Source organism: Halichoerus grypus, chromosome 12 (assembly GCF_964656455.1).
Source record: "Halichoerus grypus chromosome 12, mHalGry1.hap1.1, whole genome shotgun sequence".
In the NCBI taxonomy this organism is placed as follows: domain Eukaryota; kingdom Metazoa; phylum Chordata; class Mammalia; order Carnivora; family Phocidae; genus Halichoerus; species Halichoerus grypus.
The window spans coordinates 53,958,467-53,985,399 of record NC_135723.1 but is presented as its reverse complement, the minus strand read 5'-3'; the positions used below and the strand labels follow the sequence as shown (position 1 = coordinate 53,985,399).

The 26,933-nt window shown below is 39.8% G+C and overlaps 1 protein-coding gene across 1 annotated transcript in view; it reads right to left on the bottom strand.

The window, feature by feature from the left end:
- Positions 1–26,933, bottom strand: part of DNAH11 (dynein axonemal heavy chain 11) — a 321,947-nt gene that overhangs the window by 260,043 nt on the left and 34,971 nt on the right. Inside the window, exons 9-14 of the mRNA XM_078059358.1 lie at positions 11,147–11,263; positions 5,315–5,452; positions 4,876–5,000; positions 4,131–4,326; positions 1,723–1,827; positions 1,188–1,580 (exon numbers count right to left, since the gene is read on the bottom strand). Coding sequence (XP_077915484.1) covers positions 1,188–1,580; positions 1,723–1,827; positions 4,131–4,326; positions 4,876–5,000; positions 5,315–5,452; positions 11,147–11,263 — 1,074 coding nt within the window. The remainder of the gene's footprint in view (positions 1–1,187; positions 1,581–1,722; positions 1,828–4,130; positions 4,327–4,875; positions 5,001–5,314; positions 5,453–11,146; positions 11,264–26,933) is intronic.

The window sequence follows — 26,933 nt, the reverse complement described above, 5'->3', positions numbered from 1 at the left end:
ACCAAAAAATTTGAACTCATCTTTGACTTCTCTCCTGACTTATCACAGCAAATCCTGTTGGCTCTACTTTCAAAATATATCCAGAGCATGACGGCTTCTATCCCTACATTCTGACCCAAGCCATTATCACCTGAATTACTAAAATAATCTCTCAAAGGTCTACCTCCTACCACCCCCTTGCTCCCCTCTGATTTACACTCAACAGAGCTAACCTTTGAGTAGAGAGTGTCTGGCTGCTATTTCACCTTACAGTAAAAACCCAAGTTCTCAGAACGGCCTGTCAATCCCACATATGTGTCCTCAGTCCCTTCCAAGCTTCATCAACTACTACTATTCCCCTTGCAAATTCTGCTTCTGGCATGCTGGCTCTCTAACTGATCCTTGGACAGACCAACCGTGCTCCTTCCTCAAACTTCTGTACTTTTTGCTACCTAGGACATCCTTCTCCTGATATCCACATGGCTCATTCTCTTTCCCTTTCAGTTCTCTGCAGAACTACTACCTTAGCACAGAAGCGTTTCAAAGCACCTCATATAAAATACACCCCGTATCAATGATTCCCTATCCTACCTGCTGTATTTTCCACCATTTCTCCTATTCTGTGTATGTTATTTTCTCTACCTTGGCCAACTAGAATGTAAGGTCCAAGAGATAAGGGACTTTTCTGTTTGGTTGAGTTTTCTTTTTCTGCCTTGTTTCATTTGTTTTATTTTGTCTTCTCTGCAATTGACAACTCTAGAATAGTGCCTGTTACTGTTTTTAAAACTCAAATATTTGTTAAAAGGAGAGTGACTACTGTCCACCCTCAGGAGAAGGTTGAGAGGGTTGCACAAGGTGACGTGGACAAGATGGTTGGCACCTACGGGCACTTCACAAACCGTGCCAGCTATCAACAGCATCCGAAAGAGCATGTAGCTAGGACCAAGACGAGGATCCCATCTCTAGGCTTTCCGTTTCACCAATATATCTCACACTCCAATCTCTTCCCTCAGGAATGAAAAGAAGCAAGGACTGCAGAAGTTATAGGCGAGCCATGCAAATTCCTCCATTTTAAATGCTGAACGAAACCATACATAAAGCTCCCTCAGGCGCAATTAAAAAAACCCTACATTATTAGGTTGAGTATGTCTGCTCTTTTCTCAACTAACTGAAAAAATCTTCAATTTCCAAACCTCAAAAGCCATTACCTCCACCAAGTTATGTATCCTGCAGCCATCTTCTTGAATTTGCCTGTATTTTTTAGTAAACAAATCACCCTTGTCCTCCAAAGTCAAGGTAGCCTCTCTTCTGGGCTCCCTCCTGGGAAGGAGTGTACACTCCGCCCAAGCCTTCATGGTTTTCTGGATCACCTTCACGTTGCTCTGCGTGCGCTCCACTCTGCATGCCAACGCAGACGTGGCCGCCTTCGCCCTCTCAATGTACCCCCAGCAGTCATCCCGCCACGTGAGCGATGTCGCAGCTGTCTCCAGGTGCTCATCCACGGCCCTCAGCTCATCTTCCACCAGAGGATATTCCACTTCCAGGAGGGTCTGCTTCAACTTATTATATCCTTGCACAACAAGTTCAAGATTTCCAATGTACTGAGCAAAAGGAAACCCCGAAACAGAAAGTGTCAAATGTGTTAAAGCTACATATATTAGAGGCACGAAAGTATTATAGGTCTATATGTTCATAATTATGAATCAAAATACGTCTGTTCAAAGAATATCTACAAACACTCACCTTTAAAATAGTGTTTCTTTTTTGGAAGATGGCTAACGCTGAATCCGGTATGTCAGATTTCTTCAGCATCAAAAGGTATTTCACCTCTCTCAAAACAGCCACGAGCTATTAAAAGAAAATCAAGGATTATGTATTTTATGAATGACATTCTCTTTTAACATGTTAAAATCCAAACACTTAAAATTTCATCCAATGATTACAGTATTTTCCAATTGTCAAGGCGAAGAGGCTGTTGTTTCATATGGTTTTTAAAAGCAGTCATCATACATTCTTATGATACAGAAGTATAAATAACAATGTTATTTATGGCTATGGTCCACAGTCAGAGAAAGAATTCAGGCAAAAGACAGCAACACGTGCACACCAAGCTGTGAGATGGAAGGATGTACATGGACCTCCATCTTTTCCCAGGACTGTTCTTTCTGTCACAATGTTTGTTTTGAAAACATAAATGTGTTCCAATACAACTGACAGACTAGCAATGTGGACATACAACAAATTTTCTCTGTGCTGATCTGCAATTTCATTAGCAAGAAACTAGGTAAATGCTAAAAACTGCACCTAACTCAACTGAAAGGCTTAGAAATATGCAAAATGCTCATATGCCAGGAGCCACCAAGCACCTCAGTTCACTCAAGTATGATGCGCCACACCCGTTCACGTGTAGGGGTTCAACTTTCTGCCAGATATCGATAACCCTCCTTCCATCACTTCACAGCAATGCACAAATCGTCACCTATCCAACACCGACTTCCATGAGCAAACTTCCACTCTTTGTCAAGGCGAAGTGTCATATTTACTGTAGTATTTATGTATGACTTAGCCATTTAAAATGTATAAAATGCTGTTTTTGTAGGTTCCTGTTTTTCTAATGCACCGCTGACAGCTTTTAAGTATGAGAGCCCTAGCCCCCATTTTCCCCATAAGCTCTGTACTTTTTATTGTGCAATCTTTCACAGCACAGTGATTTTTTAGGAATGGGTGTGTCATGTTGTAGCAGAAGGGACTATACCTCTAAATCACAGGTTCTGAGGAACAGACTGCATAACACGTTTAGAAGGTAAACCAGTTGACTTCCTTAGGCTGTCACACCACAGGTGAACTAGTACCATACATAAATCACAGGAATTATCCCTGAAACATCTCAGGCATTTAGTTTGTTAAGTTGGTTTTATGAAATCAGAGGTGGAAGAAATCCTAAGTTCTCTCGGTCATATATTTATATATGTGTGCTAAGTTTTGTAAACATAATTAAATGATGCTACTCTGTGTAATATCTTAGGACAACAGATGAGAATTTGGGTGCAGATTATGACAAACAGATCCAGGGAGGCTTACTTCCTCACTACTTACCTAGACATATATTTGAACTGACACAAAAGACAGGGCAGTCGCTAAAAAACAGCATATAATCTTCACTGTCTAAAAAAATTAGCCAAATGCTTACTAATTTTTTTGTAATGGCAACTTACAAATAGTTATTTTCATATGTTTGCCCTTTCCTGTAAACCATATTCTTTTAAGTAGAGAAGAAAGCTTATTTTGTGCCTCCTACCAAGCTCTCAAAGTTGGAGACAGGTTAAAATATATATGTACCTACATAGATATCATTTATCAGATATATGCACATATAGTACATTATATATAAATATATACACACAGATATAATTGCTATTAAAGTTTCTGCACTTTCATTATTACATAACATGTAATGCAATTTTAAGAAAATAAACTTATTCAGAGAATCTGTGAAATTTCTCTGTTAGGTGGTTTATCATAGGGAAAAAAAAGGATCTTCAATAAAGGTAATTTTCATCCTGAGTATATTTAACTGTTCATATTACTTGGGGCATTTAGATGTTGTTTTATGTTTTTTGGAAAACTGTTTTATAAAAATAACCTATTTCACCAGCATATTACAGTTTACTGACCCTTTGAAGGATATTCTCATTCCATTCATTTTGTGGACTCCCCAAACCTTACATGATAAAATTCTAATTAACTGAAAACACTGGTATATGTGCTACAAATATAATCCAAGCCAGAAAACTCTTATAAAAGACTGATTACATTCAATTGAGTTAACGTTTATTAAGTATTACCAAGTGCCCAACACTACACTAGAAACACAGGACACAAAGATAAAATGAAATGCACCCTACTCTCAGCTCATTGTCCAGTAAAGGTGGAAATGGTAATTACAAGGCCAAAAAAAAAAACAAGAGGAATTAATATAGTATTTGGGAAACAAATCTCTAAAACAAAGACCTATTAGAAGTTGTTTTCAGTTATAATCCTCACAGGACTGACATTCTCCCAAAATTAAATATAAATCACTGTAAATATCAGGAATATACTTGTGATAAAAATGGCATCTATAAAACAACTTAAAAATATCAAACCCCTACCTGTGGGTCAAAGTTGACACTGAGAAGCCCATTTATGGCACTGAATTTAATCAAGGGTTGATTCAAATTGAATTCACAGATTTCATCCATGTTACTTTTCCATTCATTATAGATACGATTTTCAAATTGCTCTAGCAAAGCAGTCATTTCAATATACTTCTGATAAACTAAGGCATCATCAGGACTTTCCGAGAATCTGTAGGAATAGGACTTTTCTACTTTCCTACATATTAGATTTCAGCTTAACTACTTTACAAGGAAATATACAATAGAAAGTATAATAAAATGCACTATAAAAAACAGGAATAGAAACAAGAAAAGCCAAATAATGCTTATGAATGGTCTTTGCCTTATAAGATAGTGTTATGAAATGAATGGAACTCCAGAGAGTTCCACTCAACATCAATAGCAGAAAGTTACCAATTCCTACAAAGACAAGAGGAAGGTACATTAATGTGCAAAATAAAAGGAGTGCTAGTTACTGAAGAAAAGGAACCAAAAACTACCAACATACTGTGGGTGCAAAGGAAAAGTGAGAAGAAAACATGTAAGGACCTACAACAGGGAAACGTATGGAAGTTTTAAGCGTCCCAGTGAATATATTCTAAAACCATGGGGATGAAGTCTTCTCAGGGAACTCAGCCAAGGAAATCCTCAAGTGCTAAAATGAACAGTTCACTGCCCTCTATAAAAACTGCCTGTCTCATTAGGATCATTTTACCATGAAATAGGCCTAATAACTTACAAATACCGGAGAGATGCAAAGTTGGACCAGAAAGTCTGAAGTCGTTCAAAGACCTCTTTAGCCCATTTGATGTTGCCTGCAGTAAATGGCATATTCCGGTGAAGAACTACATTTCCACGTTCAATCTGCAGAATCATATTTTGGTGAAGAGGAAGGAAGGGCATGTTTAATCAGAGTGCATTCCAACCTTGAAAGCAGTTGTTCATTTCAGTGGTTTCACGGTGCAAAGACATAAAATGTATGTGTTAAGTAACCTGATTAGTTGAGTTATGGTCCTAAAGCAGGTTCTTCATCTGCATAAGGAAACCAATTAAATAAAGGCATAAAAGGTTTACTGTCACTATCTCATCTTTAGGTATCATTAAATAAAGTTCTAGTTGATGGCCATTACCCACAAAAATGATGCTTGGGGATGTGCTCAACTTCACGCCCTACTTACCTGTTTCACGTGTTCATCATACAATTGCTTACACATATCCAACTCTGCGTTAAACATGTGCAGTAGTGTGCTGTAATGTGGGCTGAAAATTTCCATGACAACTGGTTTCTCTAGAAAATTCCCAAATATGGTCAAAAGCTGTAAAAATCAAAGTTGAAAGGTTAAGAACTGTGGATTTGTAATGCAGATATTCAGTTATTTTCCCCATTACACCTCCTACATGCTTAGAGTTAAAGCAAAAATCTAGAACCCTACAAGAATCCTGAAATAGCTCCAAATCTAAGACACGTTTCCAATAAAAACAAATACGAAATGTAATCTCCCTTTCTCAGCAGAAAATGCGAGGAGTCAGAAATTAACTACGATCTGTCGGCAATCCCTGCTCACAGATAACATTACTTCTTCCTGCTGGGTGCCAGGAAATGTTTGAGAAGATGCTTGCAGATACAAAATCAGAAGCAAAATGTACATCCCATCTTTCTTTGTTCTCCCCTCCTACACAGGTACTCTTTTGATATAGAATATCCACGTCGAGGACCTCCAGGTCATACCATTAATAATTACACTGAATGGATCAGTTACTGGGACTGTCCTGTCTGTGGCAGCCCACGTCCCATGCCACACCACCCAGCCACCCCAACACCATGGCCTGGGGCAGCAGCGGTGACCTGTGGCAAGGACAACCACCCCCCAGGCAGACAGTTCCTTTGACAGGAATGTCCTACCTCAAACTAATGCCTTGAACTAATCACATTCTCTCCTCCTCAGGAAGAGAACTAGGGCATGGCAGGCTGAACCTAAGGAAGCGAAATGATGAGGGAGCAAGAACTATTAGCAAGCAGAGGAAGGCAGTGAGTAGGGAGACTGGGGGGCGGGGCGGGGGGGAGACACACGGACTGAAGCAGGAACACACACAGTGCCAGCAAGCAGCCAAGTAAAAGTCCTGAAACTCTCCTCGCTCAGTCCGTGCCCCCCACTCAGATCCAAACTCACCTTCACCACCAGCTTCCACAAAGCTCAGCTGCCTGCGGAGCCTAACCTGGGATTTCCATTAGCCTCCTGCCTTATTCTCTACCCCAGGTGGGTCTTTCTGTGTGCTGGCATGAGACAGCCTTCTTTGCGAGCACGATAATGTAATTAAAATGCTTGTTTCTGTACAAGCAGTGTTTATATAAGGCTGACAAGGTGCCAGGTACTCTATTTTAATGGCCTTAAATTGCTGTTATGACAGGTTTCAGGTAAGAGAACGGAGTTGTGGAGAGGGAGGAAGCTCCCCGAGTTCACACAGCTAGTGGCAGAGCCGGCATCTGACACCGGGCAGTCCGGCCCCGGGCTCTGTGCTCCCCTGTGTGGGCTCTCAACAGCCACGGTGCCACTGGAGATGATTTTGGTACCTGCTGACTCTGTGTGGGATTCATACAATATTAGTTAGTAGGCCTGTTATATAGAGATTTCTTTAAAAGAAGGTAACTCCTCAGGGCGCCTGCGTGGCTCAGTCGGTTAAGTGTCTGCTTTTGGCTCAGGTCGTGATGCTGGGTTCCTGGGATCGAGCCCCTCATCGGGCTCCCTGCTCAGCGGGGAGCCTGCTTCTCCCTCTGCCCCCCGCCCCCACCAGCTCGTGGTCTCTCAAGCACACACTCTCTCAAATAAATAAAATCTTAAAAAAAAAAAAAAAAAAAAAAAAAAAAAGATGCCTCCTCAAAGTAAAATATAACCAAGAGGGCAGAAAACCATATACCATGGTCTGTGCCTTGTTAGCAACATGGCCAAAAAGAAAGTTTCATTACTCCTCTTAGGGAAATAATAGGTGTTCCTCAAAATTTGTTTTCTTTAAACACCAACTGTTGACAAGGATGTGGAGAAAAAAGGAACCCTCGTGCACTGTTGGTGGGAATGGAAGCTGGTGCAGTCACTGTGGAAAACAGTATGGAGTGTCATCACAAAATTAAGAATAGAACTACTGGGTATTCATCCAAAGAGTATGAAAACACAGATTTGAAAATATATGCACCACTATGTTTACTGTAGTATTATTTACAATAGCCAAATATGGAAGGAGCCCATCAAGAGATGAATGGATAATGAAGCGGTGTATATGTATTCAATGGAATATTACTCAGCCCTAAAAAAAGAATGCAATCTTGCCATTTGCAACATGGATGGATCTAGAGTGTATAATGCGAAGAGAAACAAATCATGCAGAGAAAGACAAATACCCTACAATTTCACTCATATGTGGAATTTAATAAACAAAGCAAAAGAAAAAAGAGAAACAAACAAAACAGACTCAACTATAGAGAACTGATGGTTACTAGAGGGAGGTGGATGGGGGGAATGGGTGAAATAGGTGACAGGGATTAGAGAGAGACACGATGAGCACTGAGTAATGTACAGAACTGCTGACTCACTACATCGTACACCTGAAACTAACGTAACACTGTATATTACTTATACTGCAATTAAAGTAAAATAATGGGGGAAAACCTGTTTTCTTTAAAAATAGCTTCATCGTTAACATTCTCTAAATATTTACATCAACTAAATTCACTGAAAAAAACACAGTGAAAAAATTGTACAATGAATATGTAAATCAAACCATATCTTAGAGGTCAGTTTAGACACATTTGGCTTCCCCTCCCCCGCCCCGGGTAATATCAATTATAAGAGTAGAGAAACTGCTAAATATTTTAAAACCTTCTTGGTTAGTTGCTCCCTAGCAAAATGCTTATTAACTTTCTTCTTTCAACCACTCTTTTGTTGACTTTAGGTTTCATGTTAACAATCAAAAGCAAACACTGACTGACAGATTTAACAAAGAAGTGCAATCTACCAACACCAGGGAAATGTATTTACTTCACCAATTTGTTCTTTTCAAACACTTAACATCCTGACCACGATTGAAATACCAGAAGCTCTCCAGCTGCATCTATCTTGCCTACCTGATACGCTTAGTGGGACTTGACTCCAAGTACAAAAGAGAAAAGACACAGAAAAAATATTCTTTTGGGAGGCTATAAGGCCAGAAAAGAGTAGTAAGGAAACCTTAACCTTTTAGGTAGTACACATTGCCATAATTTTTCAGCATCACAGATAAAGAAAAACTACCCTATGGGAAGAGAACAAGGGTCAGGTGGACCTCCTGCTTCCATGTCCTCATGAAACTGAGAGCTATTTTGTGAAGAGTATAGACGTTTTCCTTCCTATCAACCCCCAAAGATTAAAAATGGACTCCTACCACATGCTTCTTTCCCTGACAGTCCCATTTGAGATCTGCACGGTCTACCTTTTCTTCTACTCCTCAGTTGCACTCCATAACGTGGCTTTTCATAATGCCCTTGCCACTATTCAAGTAGTACCTATTTATAGTTTTCCTGGGTTTGCCTCTTTCCAAGATGTTTTAAATGTTGCCACCTGAACCATTGTACACTTCACAATTTTATAGCTTTCAATTTTACTGTCCGAAGACTTTTCTGGATACTTCATCTTAGACATTTCAGTCTACCTTCATGTAGACATGCTGTAAATTTTAGAGGAACATCCACTAGTGTTTTGCTTCGTTTTGTTTTTTATCGAGTGCCAACATTGTAGGCTTTGAACCACAGTTTCCTATTCAAGTAGAATAGTGTCTGGTCCCAGGGCCCTTCCTGGTCATGTCTTTGCCGAGAGCAGGCATGAATCATGGTCTCCAGAGAACCGTCTGCAAATATTTATTCCCTGGCACCCAATGGCACATGGTCAGAGTTCATCATCCTGTACCTAGGGTAGACATCATTTTTTCCTCAAGATGCCATTCTGTAATTTTTTCTCTTCCACCACGACTTTTCCTGCAGTTTAAACCTCATCCGTGAGTCATTCCGGTACTTTGACTACCAATCCATCCCCCCAACCTCAAGCAGTTATTAGACATCTGCTTTATAAGACACTGAAGACAGGGATCTAAATAGAACCCAAACTGTGACATGACGTCCCACCCCTGCAGAGCTACTGGGCAGGGGCTGATGCTATATGTTTCCACGGACAAGATACAAATAGGTGCAAAGTTAAAGACAAAAAACATGACAAAAAGATAAAGTAGTTTAGAAAAAATAAGTGGCATGTACTAGAACAGAATCCCTATCAACAGCTGTGCTACGGGAAGGAGAGAGACTTGAATTAGAAAAAGTAGGAGCCTCTGTAAAGGGAACAATCTACATTCTTTCGTCCTGTTATTTATAAAAGCATGACAGCAAAGTAGGTCCAGCAACAGAGAGTATGATACACTGTGGAGCCATTACAAAATACTGAATTCTGCTCTAAAACCAAGAAAACGTTTATGATCCATTCCTAAGTGAAAAAGGTTACTGAAGAGGGTCAGCCTCTGATGTCACTCTTGTCAAACAGATACATATACATATATGTAGCCAAAGAAAAATTTCTGAGAGATGGAATCACAGGCAGCTTAATTTTACAATAATAAGATATATATTTTGGCCAACAGCAACTCAGTTTCATCTACCAGCTCTTACAAAACAAAGAACTATTTCATCCTTATGAATTTTTTTTGTAGGCTCCATGACCAATGTGGAACTAAACATGGGGCTTGAACTCACAACCCTGAGATCGAGACCTGAGCTGAGATCAAGAATCAGACAAGTCGGGCGCCTGGGTGGCTCAGTTGGTTAAGCGACTGCCTTCAGCTCAGGTCATGATCCTGGAGTCCCTGGATCGAGTCCCACATCAGGCTGCCTGCTCGGCGGGGAGTCTGCTTCTCCCTCTGACCCTCCCCCGTCTCATGTGCTTTCTCTCTCTCATTCTCTCTCTCTCAAATAAATAAAATCTTTAAAAAAAAAAAAAAAAAAAAAAAGAAATCAGACAAGTCACCGACTGAACCACCCAGGCCCCAATCCTTGTGAATTCTTTGTGTTAAAATGCTCGACAGGGGCCAGGAGATACTTGCACCTTCACCACCACCTGACCCATCCTGTGAATTTGAAGGTCAAAATCAAACAGTATCCCATATAAAGTCTGGGTCTGTGCTATTGTTTTGCACAGCCATTTTCAATGAATTAGGCCCATGATCCCCAGTGTATTTCTTTGGAAACAGAAGCCTCCATTCCTCTTTTGGGATGTCATCTGGTTTTACACCTCACTTGCAGTTCTTTTCTTTGACAAGAAAGTTTTGCATGGTGTCCCTCTTTCCCACATCTTAAGTTGTCCATTTGGGAGGTCTAAGAAGATGCGTTTTTTATTAATGCAATTCGGAATACATAAATACCATATTGCATTTCTTTAATTCTCTGTCCAACATTTCTTCATGTCTTAACATCTGAAAGTGGACTACGTTATATAATCGATGGAATAATTTTTTGGGCAGCATTTTATTTATATACAAAATAATGGCGTGCCTGATCACCAACGGTGTCTTTTGCCTGACGGAATGTATTATACCAACTGCTATTTGTTTCAGTCAGAGTAATGAAGTGGGCGGGTGAACCCAACATATGTAAACAATGGTACAGAGAAAATCTTCCATGAACAGGTATTTTTCACTTTTCACGGTGGCTTAATTTGGAATCAGGATTTCATAGGCTATGCCAAACTAGTTCTAAAGGTAATGAGAGCTAAAACACTGAATTTGAGAAAAGATCAATAGTCCAAAGTCCTAAAACTGACCTTGTCCCAAGTAAACATCATGCATTAGTGCCTTATGTAAAATTTAATTCAGTGAGGTGAATATAAACAGGATGTGACTAGTTGTTTACCTGGGTCAGAAAGGAACGTATTCACTCCTTTCATCTAACAGTCAAAATTATTCATTCGTATTTTTTTAATGATAGCTTCTTCAGAACTAACCTTAAATGCAGCTTCTAAACCGTTGCTGTTAAAGAAACCTTCACAAAGAATCGTCCCAAGTCTTCTGTCAAAATCCAAAGTTTTGGACTTAAACACAACATAATCACTTTCAAATTCCTGTAAGATTCAAAGTAAAATAGTTTACAGGAAAGTTTCCCACAGCGAAAATAGCCATCACATGGGCATGACATGCCTCCTTCCCTCCCCCTCCCTCCCTGTCTCACCCTTCCACCGCCTCTTCCCTCCCTTCCCCTCCCCTGCCCCATCTCTCCCAATGCATGTTTCATAGCAGGATTCCAGGGACTATCAACAAAGAGCTGCATCTGACTGTTCAAAATGGCAGTCTTAGAGGAACACGGAGCCTTTAGCACTGCCAGCCCATGTTTCCCCTGTCCTTCTCACTGCCTCAGACCCCAACGTCAGCACTCCGACCCACCAGTCTCCCAATCCATTCTGATTATCAATGATAAAGCAAAGCTTTTCCAAAAATCAAAAAGAACCCATTCTCATCACAACTTCAGTTTAAGTTTCAATAGGAAAGTTGTTTGTTTTGTTTTTCATGGAGCGGAAAGCCTAGCAAGCAACACTAGTTCTTCAGGTGAGGAGTAAAATCACAGGTCTGTAAGAAAGCACCGTTAGTGATACAGATGAAACTCAATGCTCTTCCATTTGCCCAGTGTGTTAATATGCAGTTAACAACCCCCAGTTTCCTCTTCACACTAACCATCCACTCTCATAATCAGAAAGAACGAAACCATCAGAGAGTAACTATCATCCGCAGGGCAGTGCAATTCACAGCGAAGAAGTCCCAGAAATTCACACGCACTTTGGGCTTTCCAGTCAAACTGCCACACATTTAATGTAATGAAGTCCTCTATTACCTATCTAAATTAAGCCTCATCTATTAATAACGGCCGTAATGACAGCTAACATTCAGTTTTCTGTTCTAAATGCTGTACATTTTTAACTCAATTTGCACAACACATGATGTAGGTAATACTGTTTCCATTTTATAGGTGACAAAACAAACTCAGAGAAGTTAAATCATCTGCCCACAGTCACACCATTGCTAATTGGTAGAATCAGAATTTAAAGCCTGGCAACCACGATGTTTCTATGTTTCTATGAAGGACTGCGCCCTTGTGTGGACTCTAACACGCCCCGAGAACAGAGTGTAATGGCAACGTCCTAGGGCACTGTGTGTCATACACCACAATGTTATATTTAGCATCAAGAGGAAGTCTCCAGGTCTGAATGAGACACAGTCTCTTCATCCAAGCATCACTTTTAAAAGTAAACACAACCTCCCAACAAGTCTTAACAAGCCTAACTTATCCCTCCTCTCAGTCCGGCAACAAGAAACTTACAACTTAAGATGCTCAAATATTATTTAAACACATAGCACTTAACATCTCAGCGAGGGGAAAATGCAAATCTCTATCCCAACTATCTCTCCCTCTCTCCCAAACTGTTTTACTCATTCAAGCCAAATTCAGAACGGCCAAAGGCACCTCTCCCCATCAAGTCCCACAGATAATTCAAACTCATCTTGCACAAATCTCAGTTCACCATCTACTCTATAAAGCAGCTCTTTTAAGACACCCAAACAAATTTTGGCCATCTCCTTTGCTCTCTTAACCACCTCTTGAGCACGTCCACTATGCTTCCTGTCTCCAGGTGTCACTCTGGTCTAAATCACCATCACCACTCACCTGGATTTCTGCTAATCACTTTCCAACTACTTTCTCTGCCTCTATTACTGTCTCTCTGAATAATTCCTCAAAGTGCCATTGAAATAAGCTTTCTAAAATAGAGATCTTGTCCCTCTAATTTTTTTTTAAAGATTTTATTTGAGAGAGAGATAGCGAGGATAGAGCACAATCAGGGGACGGGAGAAGCAGGCTCCCCACTGAGCAGTGAGCCCGACTTGACTAAGGGCTCAATCCCAGGACCCCTGGGGATCATGACCTGAGCTAAAGGCAGACACTTAACCAACCGAACCACCCAGGTGCCCCTGTCACTCTAATTTTTAATTCTCCAATTCATAAGACCTTATTTTTTAAGATAACGTCTCAAAGTCTTACCATACTCTACAAAACCCTATGTGATCTGGACCGCATTTATTGCTCTGAACTATTCCAGCACCTTCCCCCCTTTACACACTAGGATCCTGTCACACCTGCCTTGTCACATCCTCTCTCTCTGCAGGATACAATTTCCCACTAATCCCTTTCTTTTTACCTAGTCTTCACCTGCTTAATTTCTACTTATTTTTCAGTTCTATTTATCTTTCAGTTACCTTCTCAATTTCCTTGCACCTCCTTTGGCAAGGGGCCCTTCACAAATGCTCTCATAGCTCCCTGTACGTTAGATACCCTAGCACGGAGCACCCTGGGTAACTGCCTACCTGTATTTGCCCCTGGATTCAAAGCTCTGGGAGTATAATGAATAGGTTTAGTTTTCAGAGTTACAGTACCAATATTTAATGGGGTTCTTATAGCACATAGTTGTTTCTCAATAAATACTTATTAAAGCATAAACAATATGCCAGTATTACTCAAGGGTCATTACAGACTTTTTTTTTCTTTATCCTGACAACTGCAAAATTGTCCTTATTAGTGACATGGGAAAGAGTCTTAGCCAGAGACATGTGCTGGTTTGACTTAGCTCCAAAAAGGCATTCATGCTGCTGGGGGAAACACAGACCCTGAGGGAGCCTGAAAGGGGCTGAGGAAGCAGTTTCAGGGCAAATGCAGTAATTCGGGCCAGAGAGGAGATCTGGATATATTTTCAGGGTTTATCTGACAGAACCTGATGTTTATCATGAGAAAAAGAACAAGGTCATGAATGACTCTAAGGTTGTGCACCATGGAGCCCACTAGGTGGAGAAGACCAGCAAGAGCAGGTTTGAGTACAGGTAGAGGTTCAGTTTTGCAAGTTCATTTTGAGATGTCTATCAAATATTTAAGCACAGACATTGAGTGGGCAGCTGAAGATACGCTATGGGTTTACCATTACGTAGCTTTCGGGTGATGTTCTTCATGCAAGTTGAGGCACTTACCCTCTGTTTCTATTTCTGAGAGTTCTTATCAGAAATGGGAATTGAATTTGGTAAAATGTTTTGCATGCATCAGTTAACACAATGTTTTTCTTCTTTAGGGTGGGTGTTACCTAAAATTGTGATAATCATTTCTCCATCTACGCCTAAACTCACTATGCTGCACAACTAAAACTAATACAGTATTATACATCAGTTTGAAAAGTTATTTCTTATTGGATGATTTGTAATAGTTCTGGTTTTTGAGGAATTGGTCCAGTTCTTCTAGGTGTCAAATTTGTGTGTGTAGAGGTTGTTTCTTGTTTTGATATTGCCTATTATTCTTTTAATGTCTGCAGAGGATGTAGTGGTAGCCCATTTTATTCCTGATAATGGTAACTTGCCTTCTCACTTTTTTATCTTTCAAGAATTAACTTAGTTTCAGTGATTTTTCTCTATTTTTTAAATTTCATAGACTTTGCTCTTTATTATTTCTTTCTGGTTGCTTTGTAACTATTTTGCTCTTCTTTTCTCTAGGTTCTTAAAGTGGAAACCTAGATTACCAATTTGACACTTTCCTTTTTTAATGCATGCATTTTCAGTGCTATCAATTTCCCTCTGAGAACTGCTTTGGCTGTTCCCACAGATTTTGGTATGTTTTATTTTCATTTTCATTAAGTTCTCTATGTTTTGTTTCCCTTGAGACTACTTCTTTGACTCATGGGATATTTAAAGATGTGCTTTTCAGTTTCAGAGTGCTGAAATTTTCCTATTATGTTTCCATTATTGATTTCTTTTTGATTCCACTGTCAACAAAGAACATACTCTGTACCATTTCACATCTCTTATATTTGTTAAGGTTGTCTATGGTCCAGGATATGATATATCATGGTCTATGTTTCATGAGCATTTGAAAAGAATGTGAATTCTGCTGTTGTTGCATGGAGTGTTCTATAAATGTTGATTAGATCCTCCTGGTTGATGGTATTGAATCCTTCCATATCCTTGCTAATTTCTTATCTGCTTGTTCTTTCAGTTTCTCAGAAGGGAGCAATGAGGTCTCCAACTTGAACTGTGAATTTGTCTATTTTTCTTTTTGGTTCCATCAGTTTTTGAATCACATGTTTTATTACTATCTTCTTTGGTACATACATTTAGGGTTGCGAGATCTCTTAGGTGGGTTGACCCTTTTATCATTATATAATGTCCCGGTCCAGTAATTTTATTTTTTGCTATGAAATCTACTTTATCTGATATTTATACAGCCATTACTGCTTTCTTTTGATTCACATTTCCATGATAGGCCTTTTTCTGTCCTTTTAGTTTTAATCTACATATATGGTTAGATTTAGAGTTTCTGAAAGAAAGCATACAGTAGGGTCTTATTTTTTAATCCACTCTGGCAACTCTTTGTGTATTTTGACCATTTACATTTAAGGTAATTATTCCTACATTAAGGTTTAACTCTGCCACTTTCTTTTTTTCTTTTCAGTTGGTTTTCTCCATTTCTGGCTTTCTGTAGCTCTCTATGAATTTTTTTTAGAATTACATTTGATGTATCCATAGCGTTTTAAATTTATCTCTTTTTATTTCTCTAGATATTATGTATCTAGATACATATATACATTTGTACATTAGTTATCACTGTCTAATGTTATCATCTTTCACCAGTTCAACTAAAATATAAAATCTTACCTCCCACAACCAATGAGTCAAGGAAGAAATCAAAAAGGAAATGAAGACTATGTTGACACAAGAGTTCTAGGAGGATGGCAGAGTAGAAGGATCCTGAGCTCACCTCTACCCATGACACACTGAGGCAACAGGTACATATAAGGCAAGTCATTCTGAAAATGGCCTGAAGATTAACAGAACAGATCATCCATAGCTAAAGACAAAAAAGGAGCCACACTGAGAAGGTAAGAAGCTGGCAGAGATGGAGTTTGTGAACTGAACCCCTGGTGTAGGGACCTACAAGTGGGAAGGATATCACAAGTGTGAAGGATATCACAAGTGTGAAGGTCCTCCCTGAGGAACAAAGAGATCAAGCCACACATTAAGCACCCCAGGCCTTGGGAACCTGTACCTAAAGACGAGCCCCCATAACACAAGGCTCTGAACAGGGCTTAACTCCAGGAGAGCCAGGGTGTTATAGGAAACTGAGACTTTTCCTAAAGGGACGGCATGCTGTACCACTCTGTCCAAGGCCCAGCACAGAGCAGTAGTTTGTAAAGTACCTGGGTTATAAGTGAAGATTTACTGACTAGTTTTAGGACATGTAAAGGGGCAGGGATCTACAAGGGCTTTCTCAAAGAATGGAAGTGCTAGTGGGTGCCATTTTTCTTGCCCTCCTTCTGCCCAGCTGGCTGGCTGCTTGCTAGAGCCCGTTCTGACAACTCGCCATCTGCACTGCTAGCATTGTTCACCTCACCCAAGCATTCCCCTGCAGACCCACCTGCCCAGGCATGCATCCCTCCAAAGCAGCTCCTGCCCCTGACATACCTGGCAGGCAGTCCTAGCCAGGACTGGCACCCCCACAAGAGGCTCCTGGAAGGGGGGGGCAGAGAGGGAACACACCCACAGCAGCTACACCCTGGCCTCTCAGCCAGCTGTGCCAGAAGCTAATCCTACCCAGCAGGCAAGCCTGCAGCAGCTACAGCCAGGCCTCTCAGCCAGCCACAGCTGGGGCCAGCCCTGTCCACCAAGGCACAGGCAGTACTCAGGGCCAGTAAATGCAGACAGTTAGGCCGGGGGCCAGCAGCAACCACCAGCACAACCGCAACAGGTGCAGCCCAGTCACAACAGGAGGGTGCATACAGCCCACAGAGGGGACACCCCTGGACCACCTGGTGTTGGTGATGAGGGGGAACTGTACTACTGGGCCCCACAGGATGCCTTCTAAATAGCACCACTACCTTCAAGACCAGGAGACATAGCTGACCTACCTAATACATAGAAACAAAGAGATTGAGACAAAATGAGGAGACAGAGGAATATGTTCCAAACAAAGTAACAAAACAAAACCTCAAAAAAATACCTAAGTGAAATGGAGATAAGTGAGCAATTACATAGAGTTCAAAATAATGGTCATAAAGATTCTCACTGAATTTGAGAAGAGTGGATGAACTCAGTGAGAACTACAACAAAGAAAGAGAAAATATAAGAAAAAGAACCAATCAGAGCTAAAGAATATTATAAAGGAAAAATACAGGAGAAGGAATCAACAGCAGATTAGAGGATGCAGAAGAATGGATCAATGATCTGAAAGATAGTGTACTGGAAAGTACTCAAACTGAAGAGCAAAAAGAAAAAAAAATGAGCATATACTAAGGTACTTCTGAGACAAAATCAGGCATACAAACATTTACATTATAGGAGTACCAAAAAGACAGGGAGAGATAGGGGCAGAACGCTTATCTGAAGAAGTAATAGTTAAAAATTTCCCTAAACTGGGGAAGGAAACAGATATCCAGGAAACACAGCCCCAAACAAGATGAACCCAAGGAGATCCACACCAAGACACAACAATTAAAATGTCACAAATTAAAGAAAAAGGAATCTTAAGAGCAGCAGGAGAAAACAAATTACTATGTACAAGGGAAACCTTATAAGGCTATAGGCTAATTTTTCAGCAGAGACTTTGTACCAGAACAAAGTGGCAAGATACATTCAAGGTGAAAGGCAAAAACCTACAACCAAGAATATTCAACCCAGCAAGGTTATCACTCAACACTGAAGGAGAAAGTTTCCCAGGGAAACAAAAGCAGTTCATCACCACTAAACCAGCTTTATAAGAAATGTTAACAGGACTTCTTTAATCAGAAAAGACAAAGCCATAAACAGAAGAAAATTATGAAAAGAAAAAATTTCACCAGTAAAAGCAACAGAAGTAAAAGTAGTAGATCAATCACTTATAAAGCTAGCATGAAGATTAAAAGCAAAATCAATTATACCTACAAAAATTAGTTAAGGGATACACAGAATAAAAAGATGAAAAATAGAACATCTGCAGTTTTATATACATAAAACAGTAGGGAATAAAATGTAGTGTTTTCAGAATGTGTTTGAACTTAACTGACCATCAACTTAATAAAGGCTGCTATAAACAGAAGATATTAAATATGAACTTCATGACAACCACAAACCAAGTAAGTATGATACACAAAGAATTTACAGAAAGGAACCCAAGCATAACATTAAACAAAGACATCAAGTAACTAGGGAAGAGAGCTAAAGAATAAAGAAGAACTATAAAAACAACCAAAGAACAACTAAAATGGCACTAAATACATACCTATCAATAACTGCTCTAAATGTAAATGGTCCAAATACTCCCATCAAAAGACATTAAGATACTGAATGGAAAATAAAAGGGGATTCATCTACATGCTGCTTACAAGAGACTCACTTCAGATCTAAAGACACATACAAACTGCAAGTGAAGGGCTGGAAAAGACATTCCGTGCAAAAGGGAGTGGGGGAAAAAAAAAGCTGGATGGCAATACTTATAGCAGACAAAACAGCATTTAGAGCAATGACTGTTAACAAGAGACAAAGGCATTATGTAATGATAAAGGAATCAATCCAGCAAGAGGATATAACAATTGTAAATATCTATGTACCTAAATATGTTTAATATATAAACAGAAATATATAAAGCAAATATTAACATAAATGGAGAAACTGACAGTAATACATTAGAAGATTTTAACACCCTGCTTACATCAATGGATAGAGCATCGAGACAAAAATCAGTTAAAAAAAAAAAAAAAAAAAAAAAAAAAGGGGGGGCGCCTGGGTGGCTCAGTCGTTAAGCATCTGCCTTCGGCTCAGGTCATGATCCCGGGGTCCTGGGATTGAGCCCCACATCGGGCTCTCTGCTCAGCGGGAAGCCTGCTTCTCCCTCTCCCACTCCCCCTGCTTGTGTTCCCTCTCTCGCTGTGTCTCTGTCAAATAAATAAATAAAATCTTTAAAAAAAAAAAAAAAAAAAACACAACAAAAACAGTGGCTTTGAACAACACATTAGGCCAGATGGACCTAACAGATACATTCCATCCAAGTATAGCCAAATACACATCCTTTTCAAGTGCACACAGAACATTCTCCAGGGTAGATTATATATTAGGCCACAAAACTAGTCTTGATAAATTTAAGAGGACTGAAATCCTATCAAGCATCTTTACTGACCACAACAGTATTAAACTAGAAAGTGCAAGAAAAACTGCAAAATACAAACACATGGAGACTAAACATGCTACTCAACAACCAATGGGTCAATAAAGAAAAAGAGGAAATAAAAAAATACCTGAAGACAAATAAAATGGAAACACAATGGTTCAAGATCTTTGAGACAATGCAAAAGCAGTTCTAGGAGGGAAATTTATAATAATACAGGCTTACCTCAAGAAAAACCAGAGAAATCTCAAACAATCTACCCTTACACCTAAAGGAACTAGGAAAAAAAGAACAAAGCCCAAAGTTCGTAGCAGGAAATCAAGATCAGAGAGGAAATAAAAACTAAAAAAATGAAATTAAGATCAGATCAATGAATCTATGAGCTGGTTCTTTGAAACAATGAACAAAAATGATAAATCTTTAGCCAGGCTCATCAAGAAAAAAAGAAAACTCAAATATAATCAGAAGTGAAAGACGAAAAATCACCACCACCACAGAAATACAAAAGATTAGAAGAGACCACTATGAAAAACAATACACCAATGAAGTGGACAACCTGGAAGAAATCAAAAGATTCCTAGAAACATGCTATCTTCTAAGACTAGGTGTGAAAGAAATACAAAATCTGAACAGACCAATTACTAGTAACAAAAATGCATCAGTAACTAAAAAAACACCCAAACAAAAGTCCAGGACCATGTAGCTTCACAGGTGATTCTACCACTTATTTTTTTTCTACCACACATTTAAGGAAGAGTTAATACTTGTCCTTTTCTAACTATTCCCAAAAACATCTACGAGGAAGAAATGCTTCCCGGTTCTTTCTATGAGGTCAGCATACTGATACCAAAACCAGACAAAAACATTACAAAGAGAATAACAGGCCAATATCCTTGATGAATATAATTGCAAAAATTCTCAACAAAATACTAGCAAACCAAATTCAACAACACATTGACTCATTCACCATGACCAAGGATACATCAACAAAAAGAAAGATAAAAATCATATTATCATCATCTCAATATATACAGAAAAAGCATCTGACAAATTCCAACATCCATTCATGACAAAACCCTCAACAAAGTAGTTTTAGAGGGAACATAACCTCACCCTTTTAGAAGGAACACACCTCACCTTAATAAAGACTATATATGACAAACCTGCAGATAATATCATTCTCAAAGGTAAAAAGGTGAAAGCTTTCTTCTAAGATCAGGAACAAAACAAGTATGTCCTCTCTCACCACTTTTATTCAACATATTACTGGAAGTCCTCACCACAGCAATCAGGTAAGAAAAATAAATAAAAGGCATCCAAATTGGTAAGGAAGAAGTAAAACTGTCACTATTTGCAGATGACATGGTACTATATATAGAAAACCCTTCGGATGCCATCAAAAAACAAAAAAAACTATTAGAATAAATGAATTCAGTGAAGTTCCAGGATACCAAATTACTATACAGAAATCTGTTGCATTTCTATAATAACAAACCAGCAGTAGGAAAAATTAAGAAAACAATCCCATTTAAAATTGCCTCGGAAAGAATAAAATACCTAAGAATAAATTTAACCAAGGACACCAAAGACCTGTACGCTGGAAATTACGTAACAAAGAAAATCCCCAAACTGGATGGCTTTAATGGTGAACACTACCGAACATTTATTTTATTTTTTTTTATTTTTTTTAAGATTTTATTTATTTATTTGAGAGAGAATGAGAGAGAGCACATGAGAGGGGTTAGGGTCAGAGGGAGAAGCAGACTCCCTGCCGAGCAGGGAGCCCGATGCGGGACTCGATCCAGGGACTCCAGGATCATGACCTGAGCCGAAGGCAGTCGCTTAACGAACTGAGCCACCCAGGCGCCCCACTACCGAACATTTAAAGAAGAATTAACACCAATCCTTCTTAAAATCTTCCAAAAGACTGTAGAAGAGAAAATACTCCTAACTCATTCTATGAGGCAAACATCACCCTGATAGCAAAGGCAAATAAAAGTACTACAAGAAGGGAAAACTAAGACTGGTATTCCTCTTAAGTAATGATGCAAACACACTCAACAAAAACTAGCAAATAAAATCCATCAGCATATTAATGTAATTATACACCATGACCAAGTAGATTTATTCCTGGAATGCAAGGATGGCAGGTGAAAATCAATGTAGTTCACCACATTAATAAAGTGAAGAGAAAAAACCTCACACAATCATCACAATTGATGCATAAAAAACATGACAAAATTCAACACCCTTTTATGACACAATCACTCAACATAGTAAAGAATGGAAGAAAACTTCCTCAACGTGATAAAGGCCATCTATCAAAAATGCACAGGTAATATATTCAGTGTTTAAAGGCTAAAATCTTTTCCCTTAAGGTCAGGAACAGGACCCGATGCCCACTTTTACCACTTTTATTCGACATAACATTACAAGTGCTAGCCAGAACAATTAGGTTAAAAAAAAAGAAAGAAAAGAAAGAAAGAAATTAAAAGTATCCAACTTGGAAATTAAGAAGTGAAATGATCTCTTAACAGACTGAAGGATTTTATATGCAGAAAAACCTAACGATTCTGTGCCCCTCCTCCAAAAAAACTATTAGCAGTAGTATATGCATCGAAGTCACAGGATACAAAATCAAAATGCAAATATCAGTTGCATTTCCATACATTACTGATGAACAATAAAAGTGATCCTTACAAGGTATCCAAAATTTTTTTAATATTTTGTTTGAGAGAGAGAGCACAAGCAGGGAAAAGAGTGAGAAACAGGGTTCCTGCAAGCAGGGAGCCCGATGTGGGACTCGATCCCAGGACCCTGAGATCATGACCTGAGCCAAAGGCAGAGGCTTAATCGACTGAGCCACCCAGGTGCCCCAAGACATACCAAAATTAACTCAAAGTAGATCAAGACCTAAATATGAATTAAAGCATGAAACTCTTATAAGAAAATACTGGAGAAAATCTTCACAACATTGGATTTGGCAATCATTTCTTGGATATGACATCAAAAGGAAAAGACAACAAAAGAAAAACTGGATAAATATGACTTCAAAGTTAAAAACTATTTTGCATCAAAAAACACTATCAGGAAAGTGTAAAGATAATGCAAATGGGAGAAACTATTTGCAAATCTTCTATCTAATGAGGAATTAATGTCCAGAATACAGGAAAAAGTACAAGAATCCAATTTAAAAAAAAAAAAACAGGCACAAGACTCGAACAGACATTTCTTCACAGATATAAAAATGGGGTGCCTGGGTGGCTCAGTTATTAAGCGTCTGCCTTTGGCTCAGGTCATGATCCCAGGGTCCTGGGATCGAGCCCCGCATCAGGCTCCCTGCTCCACGGGAAGCCTGCTTCTCCTTCTCCCACTCCCCCTGCTTGTGTTCCCTCTCTCACTGTGTCTCTGTCAAATGACTGAAAAAAAAAATGGCCAATAGTTACTTTAAAAAAAGACCAACATCACTAGTTATTAGGGAAATGTAAATCAAACCACAATGAGTTATAACTTCACAGCCATTAGGATGGCTAAGAGAAAGGAAGGAAAGGAAGGAAAGGAAGGAAAGGAAGGAAAGGAAGGAAAGGAAGGAAAGGAGGGAGGGAGGGAGGGAGGGAGGGAGGGAGGAAGGAAGGAAGGAAGGAAGGAAGGAAGGAAGGAAGGAAGAGAAAGAAAAAAGAAAAAGAAAAAAAAGAAAATTAGTAAGTGTTGGTGAGGACATGGTGAGAGAAGAAAGGGGAAAGGGAAAAGGGAAAAAAGGGAAAAGAGAAAAGAGGGAAAGGGAAAGGGAAAAGGGAAAGGGAAAGAAAGGGAAAGGGGAAGAAAAGGAAAAGAAAGAAAAGAAAGAAAAGAAAAAAGAAAGAGAAAATTAGTAAGTGTTGGTGAGGACATGGCAACCTTGGAATCCTTCTGCACTGCTGGTGGGAAAGCAAAATTGTTCAACCACTATGGAAAACAGTTCAGAAATTCCTCAAAAAGTTAAAAAGAGGGGCGCTTGCATGGCTCAGTTGGTTAAGCACCTGCCTCTGGCTCAGGTAACGATCCTATGGGATAGGGCCCCAAGCTGGGCTCCGTGCTCAGTGGGGAGTGTACTTCTCCCTCTCCCTCTGCTACTCCCCCTGCTTGTATGCTCGCTGTCAAATAAATAAAATCTTTAAGGAAAAAAATTTAAGTATAAAATTACCACATGATCAAACTTTTTTTTTTTTTTATAAAGATTTACTTATTTGAGAGAGAGTGAGTGAGAGTGAGTGAGAGTGAGTGCATAGGGGCGGGGGGTAGGGACAGAGGGAGAGGAAGAAAGAGAATCTCCTGCAGACTCCCAACGAGCATGTGAGCCCAATGTGGGGCTCAATCCAAGGACCCTGAGATCATGACCTGAATCAAAATCAAGAGTTGGACACTTAACCAACTGAGCCACCCAGGAGCCCCAAAATCAAGCATTTCTAATATCAGGTATATACCCCAAAGAAGAGAAAGGACTCAAACAAATACTTACATACTATTATTCATAGCACCATTATTCACAAGAGCCAAAAGGTAGAAACAACCCAAGTATTCATCAATAAATGAATTTCAGGGGGAGGAGCAAGACGGGAGAGGAGTAGGAGACCTAAATTTCATCTGGTCCCAGGAATTCTGCTAGATAGGGATCAAACCATTCTGAACACCTATGAACTCAACAGGAGATGGAAGAAAAGAATAGCAGCAACTCTCTGAACCGAGAAGCGACCACTTTCTGGAAGGTAGGACGTGCGGAGAAGTGAATCCAAGGCGATATTCGGGAGGATAGACTGCAGGGGGACGGAGCCTCCATCAGCCTCTACCAGCAAGTGATAGAGCAGCGGAGCACAAAATTGTAACTTTTAGAAGTCTGCTCCGCTGAGGGACGTCGCCCCAGTGGCTAAGCGGGGGGTGGAACCCTCACCGGGACAGTGTGGTCTCAGGACCCTCGGGGTCACAGAAAGACTGGGGGTGCCTGAGTGCGGCAGAGCTCCCAGGTATCGGAGCGGGGAAGCTGGCTGCAGAGATGGAGCCGAGGAGCAGGCTCTCAGCTCGGGTTGCCATAAACCATGATCCCTGGCACAGTCGGGCCACTGCTCCTCCAGCAGGGACCCAACAAGCAGCAGATCCGGGAAGACTCCCCTTCCTCCCCCGGGAGGAGCGGTGCGGGAGCGCACCGCAGGGATCTGCTAGGTTTGGAGACTCCACATGGTGTCGTGTGCCAGAGATAGAAATGCTTGGTCACAGGCCAGGTGAGCATGGAGTGCGGCCGGAGACCAGGGAGACAGGAGTGACTGCTTTTCTGTGGGGGCTCACTGAGAAGTGGGGCCCCGAGTTCTTGGCTCCACCGGGGCAGAGATTGGGAGGCCGCCATTTTCACTGTCGTCCTCCAAAGCTGGACCGAAAGCTTGCAGAGAACAAAAGCTCCCGAGAGCAAACCCGAGCAGATTACTTAGCCCAGACCGGCAAGGGCGGGGCAATTCCACCTCCGGGAAAGACATTTGGGAACCATGGCAACAGGCCCCTCCCCCAGCAGATCAGCAAGAACAGCCAGCCAAGACCAAGTTTACTGATCAATGAGAACGGCAGAACTCCAGCACTAGGGGAATACAGCACATAGAATTCATGGCTTTTTCCCCATGATTCTTTAGTCTTTCAAAGTTAATTTTTTTTTAACTTTTTTTTTTTGAATTTTCTTTTTCCCTTTTTCAATCATCTTATCAATCCCTTTTTTAAAAAATCTTTTTTATTTTTCATTTTTAAAGTCATATTCTATCCCTTCACAGTAGTTAACCTTATTTTTGGTATATATATATATAAGTTGTTCTCTCTTTAAAATTTTGGGATACAGTTTCTTCTAACAGACCAAAATATACCCTAAATCTCTAGTGCATGTCTCCTGCCTCATCACATTTTTTTTTTTTTTAAAATCCTCTTCTTTCTTTATTCAACCAACTTATCAATTCCATTTATAAAATCTTTTATAATTTTCATCTTTACAGTCATAGTCCATCCCTTCATTGTATTTACCCTTATTTTTGTACATATATAAGTTTTTCTTTCTTTAAAATGTTGGGAGGCACTTTCTTCTAACAGACCAAAATACACCCAAAATCTAGTGTGTGGCACTGATCTATGCACCAGCCTGATCATATTTGATCATATTCTGTTTTTTTGGTTTGTCTGTTTTTATCTTTTTCCTTTTTTTTTTTTTTTTTCTTGCTTTCCCTTTTATCCCCCCTCAGTTTCAGGTCTCTTCTGATTTGTTTAGTGTATATTTTTCTGGGGTCGTTCTTACACTGTTAACATTTTGTTCTCTCATTCATTTAGTCTCCTCTGGACAAAATGACAAGATGGAAAAAAATCACCTCAAAAAAAAAGAACAAGAGGCAGTACCGACTGCCAGGGACCTAATCAATACAGACATTAGTAAGATGTCAGAACTAGAGTTCAGAATGATGATTTTAAAGATACTAGCTGGGCTTGAAAAAAGCATGGAAGATATTAGGGAAACCCTTTCTGGAGAAATAAAAGAACTAAAATCTAACCAAGTCGAAATCAAAAAGGCTATTAATGAGGTGCAATAAAAAATGGAGGCACTAACTGCTAGGATAAATGAGGCAGAAGAGAGAATTACTGATATAGAAGACCAAATGATGGAAAATAAAGCAGCTGAGAAAAAGAGAGATAAACCACTACTGGATCACGAGGGCAGAATTCGAGAGAGAAGTGATACCATAAGATGAAACAACATTAGAATAATTGGGATCTCAGAAGAAGAAAGAGAGAGAGGGGCAGAAGGTATATTGGAGCAAATTATAGCAGAGAACCTCCCTAATTTGGGGAAGGAAACAGGCATCAAAATCCAGGAGGCACAGAGAACCCCCCTCAAAATCAATAAAAATACGTCAACACCCTGACATCTAAAAATAAAACTTATGAGTCTCAGAGACAAAGAGAAAATCCTGAAAGCAGCTCAGGACAAGAGATCTGTAACCTACAATGGTAGAAACATTAGATTGGCAACAGACCTATTCAGAGAGACCTGGCAGGCCAGAAAGGACTGGCATGATAATTCAGAGCACTAAATGAGAAAAATATGTAGCCAAGAATACTATATCCAGCTAGGCTGTCACTGAAAAAAGAAGAAGAGATAAAAAGCTTCCAGGACAAACAAAAACTAAAGGAATTTGCAAACACAAAACCAGCCCTATAAGAAATATTGAAAGGGGTCCTCTAAGCAAAGAGAGAGCCTAAAAGTAACATAGACCAGAAAGGAACACAGACAATATATAGTAACAGCCACCTTACAGGCAATACAATGGCACTAAATTCATACCTTTCAATAGTTACCCTAAATGTAAATGGGCTAAATGCCCCAATCAAAAGACACAGGGTATCAGATTGGATAAAAAAAAACAAGACCCATCGATAGGCTGTCTGCAAGAGACTCATTTTAGACCCAAAGACAGCCCCAGATTGAAAATGAGGGGGTGGAAAACCATTTACCATGCTAATGGACACCAAAAGAAAGCTGGGGTGGCAATCCTTATATCAGACAAATTAGATTT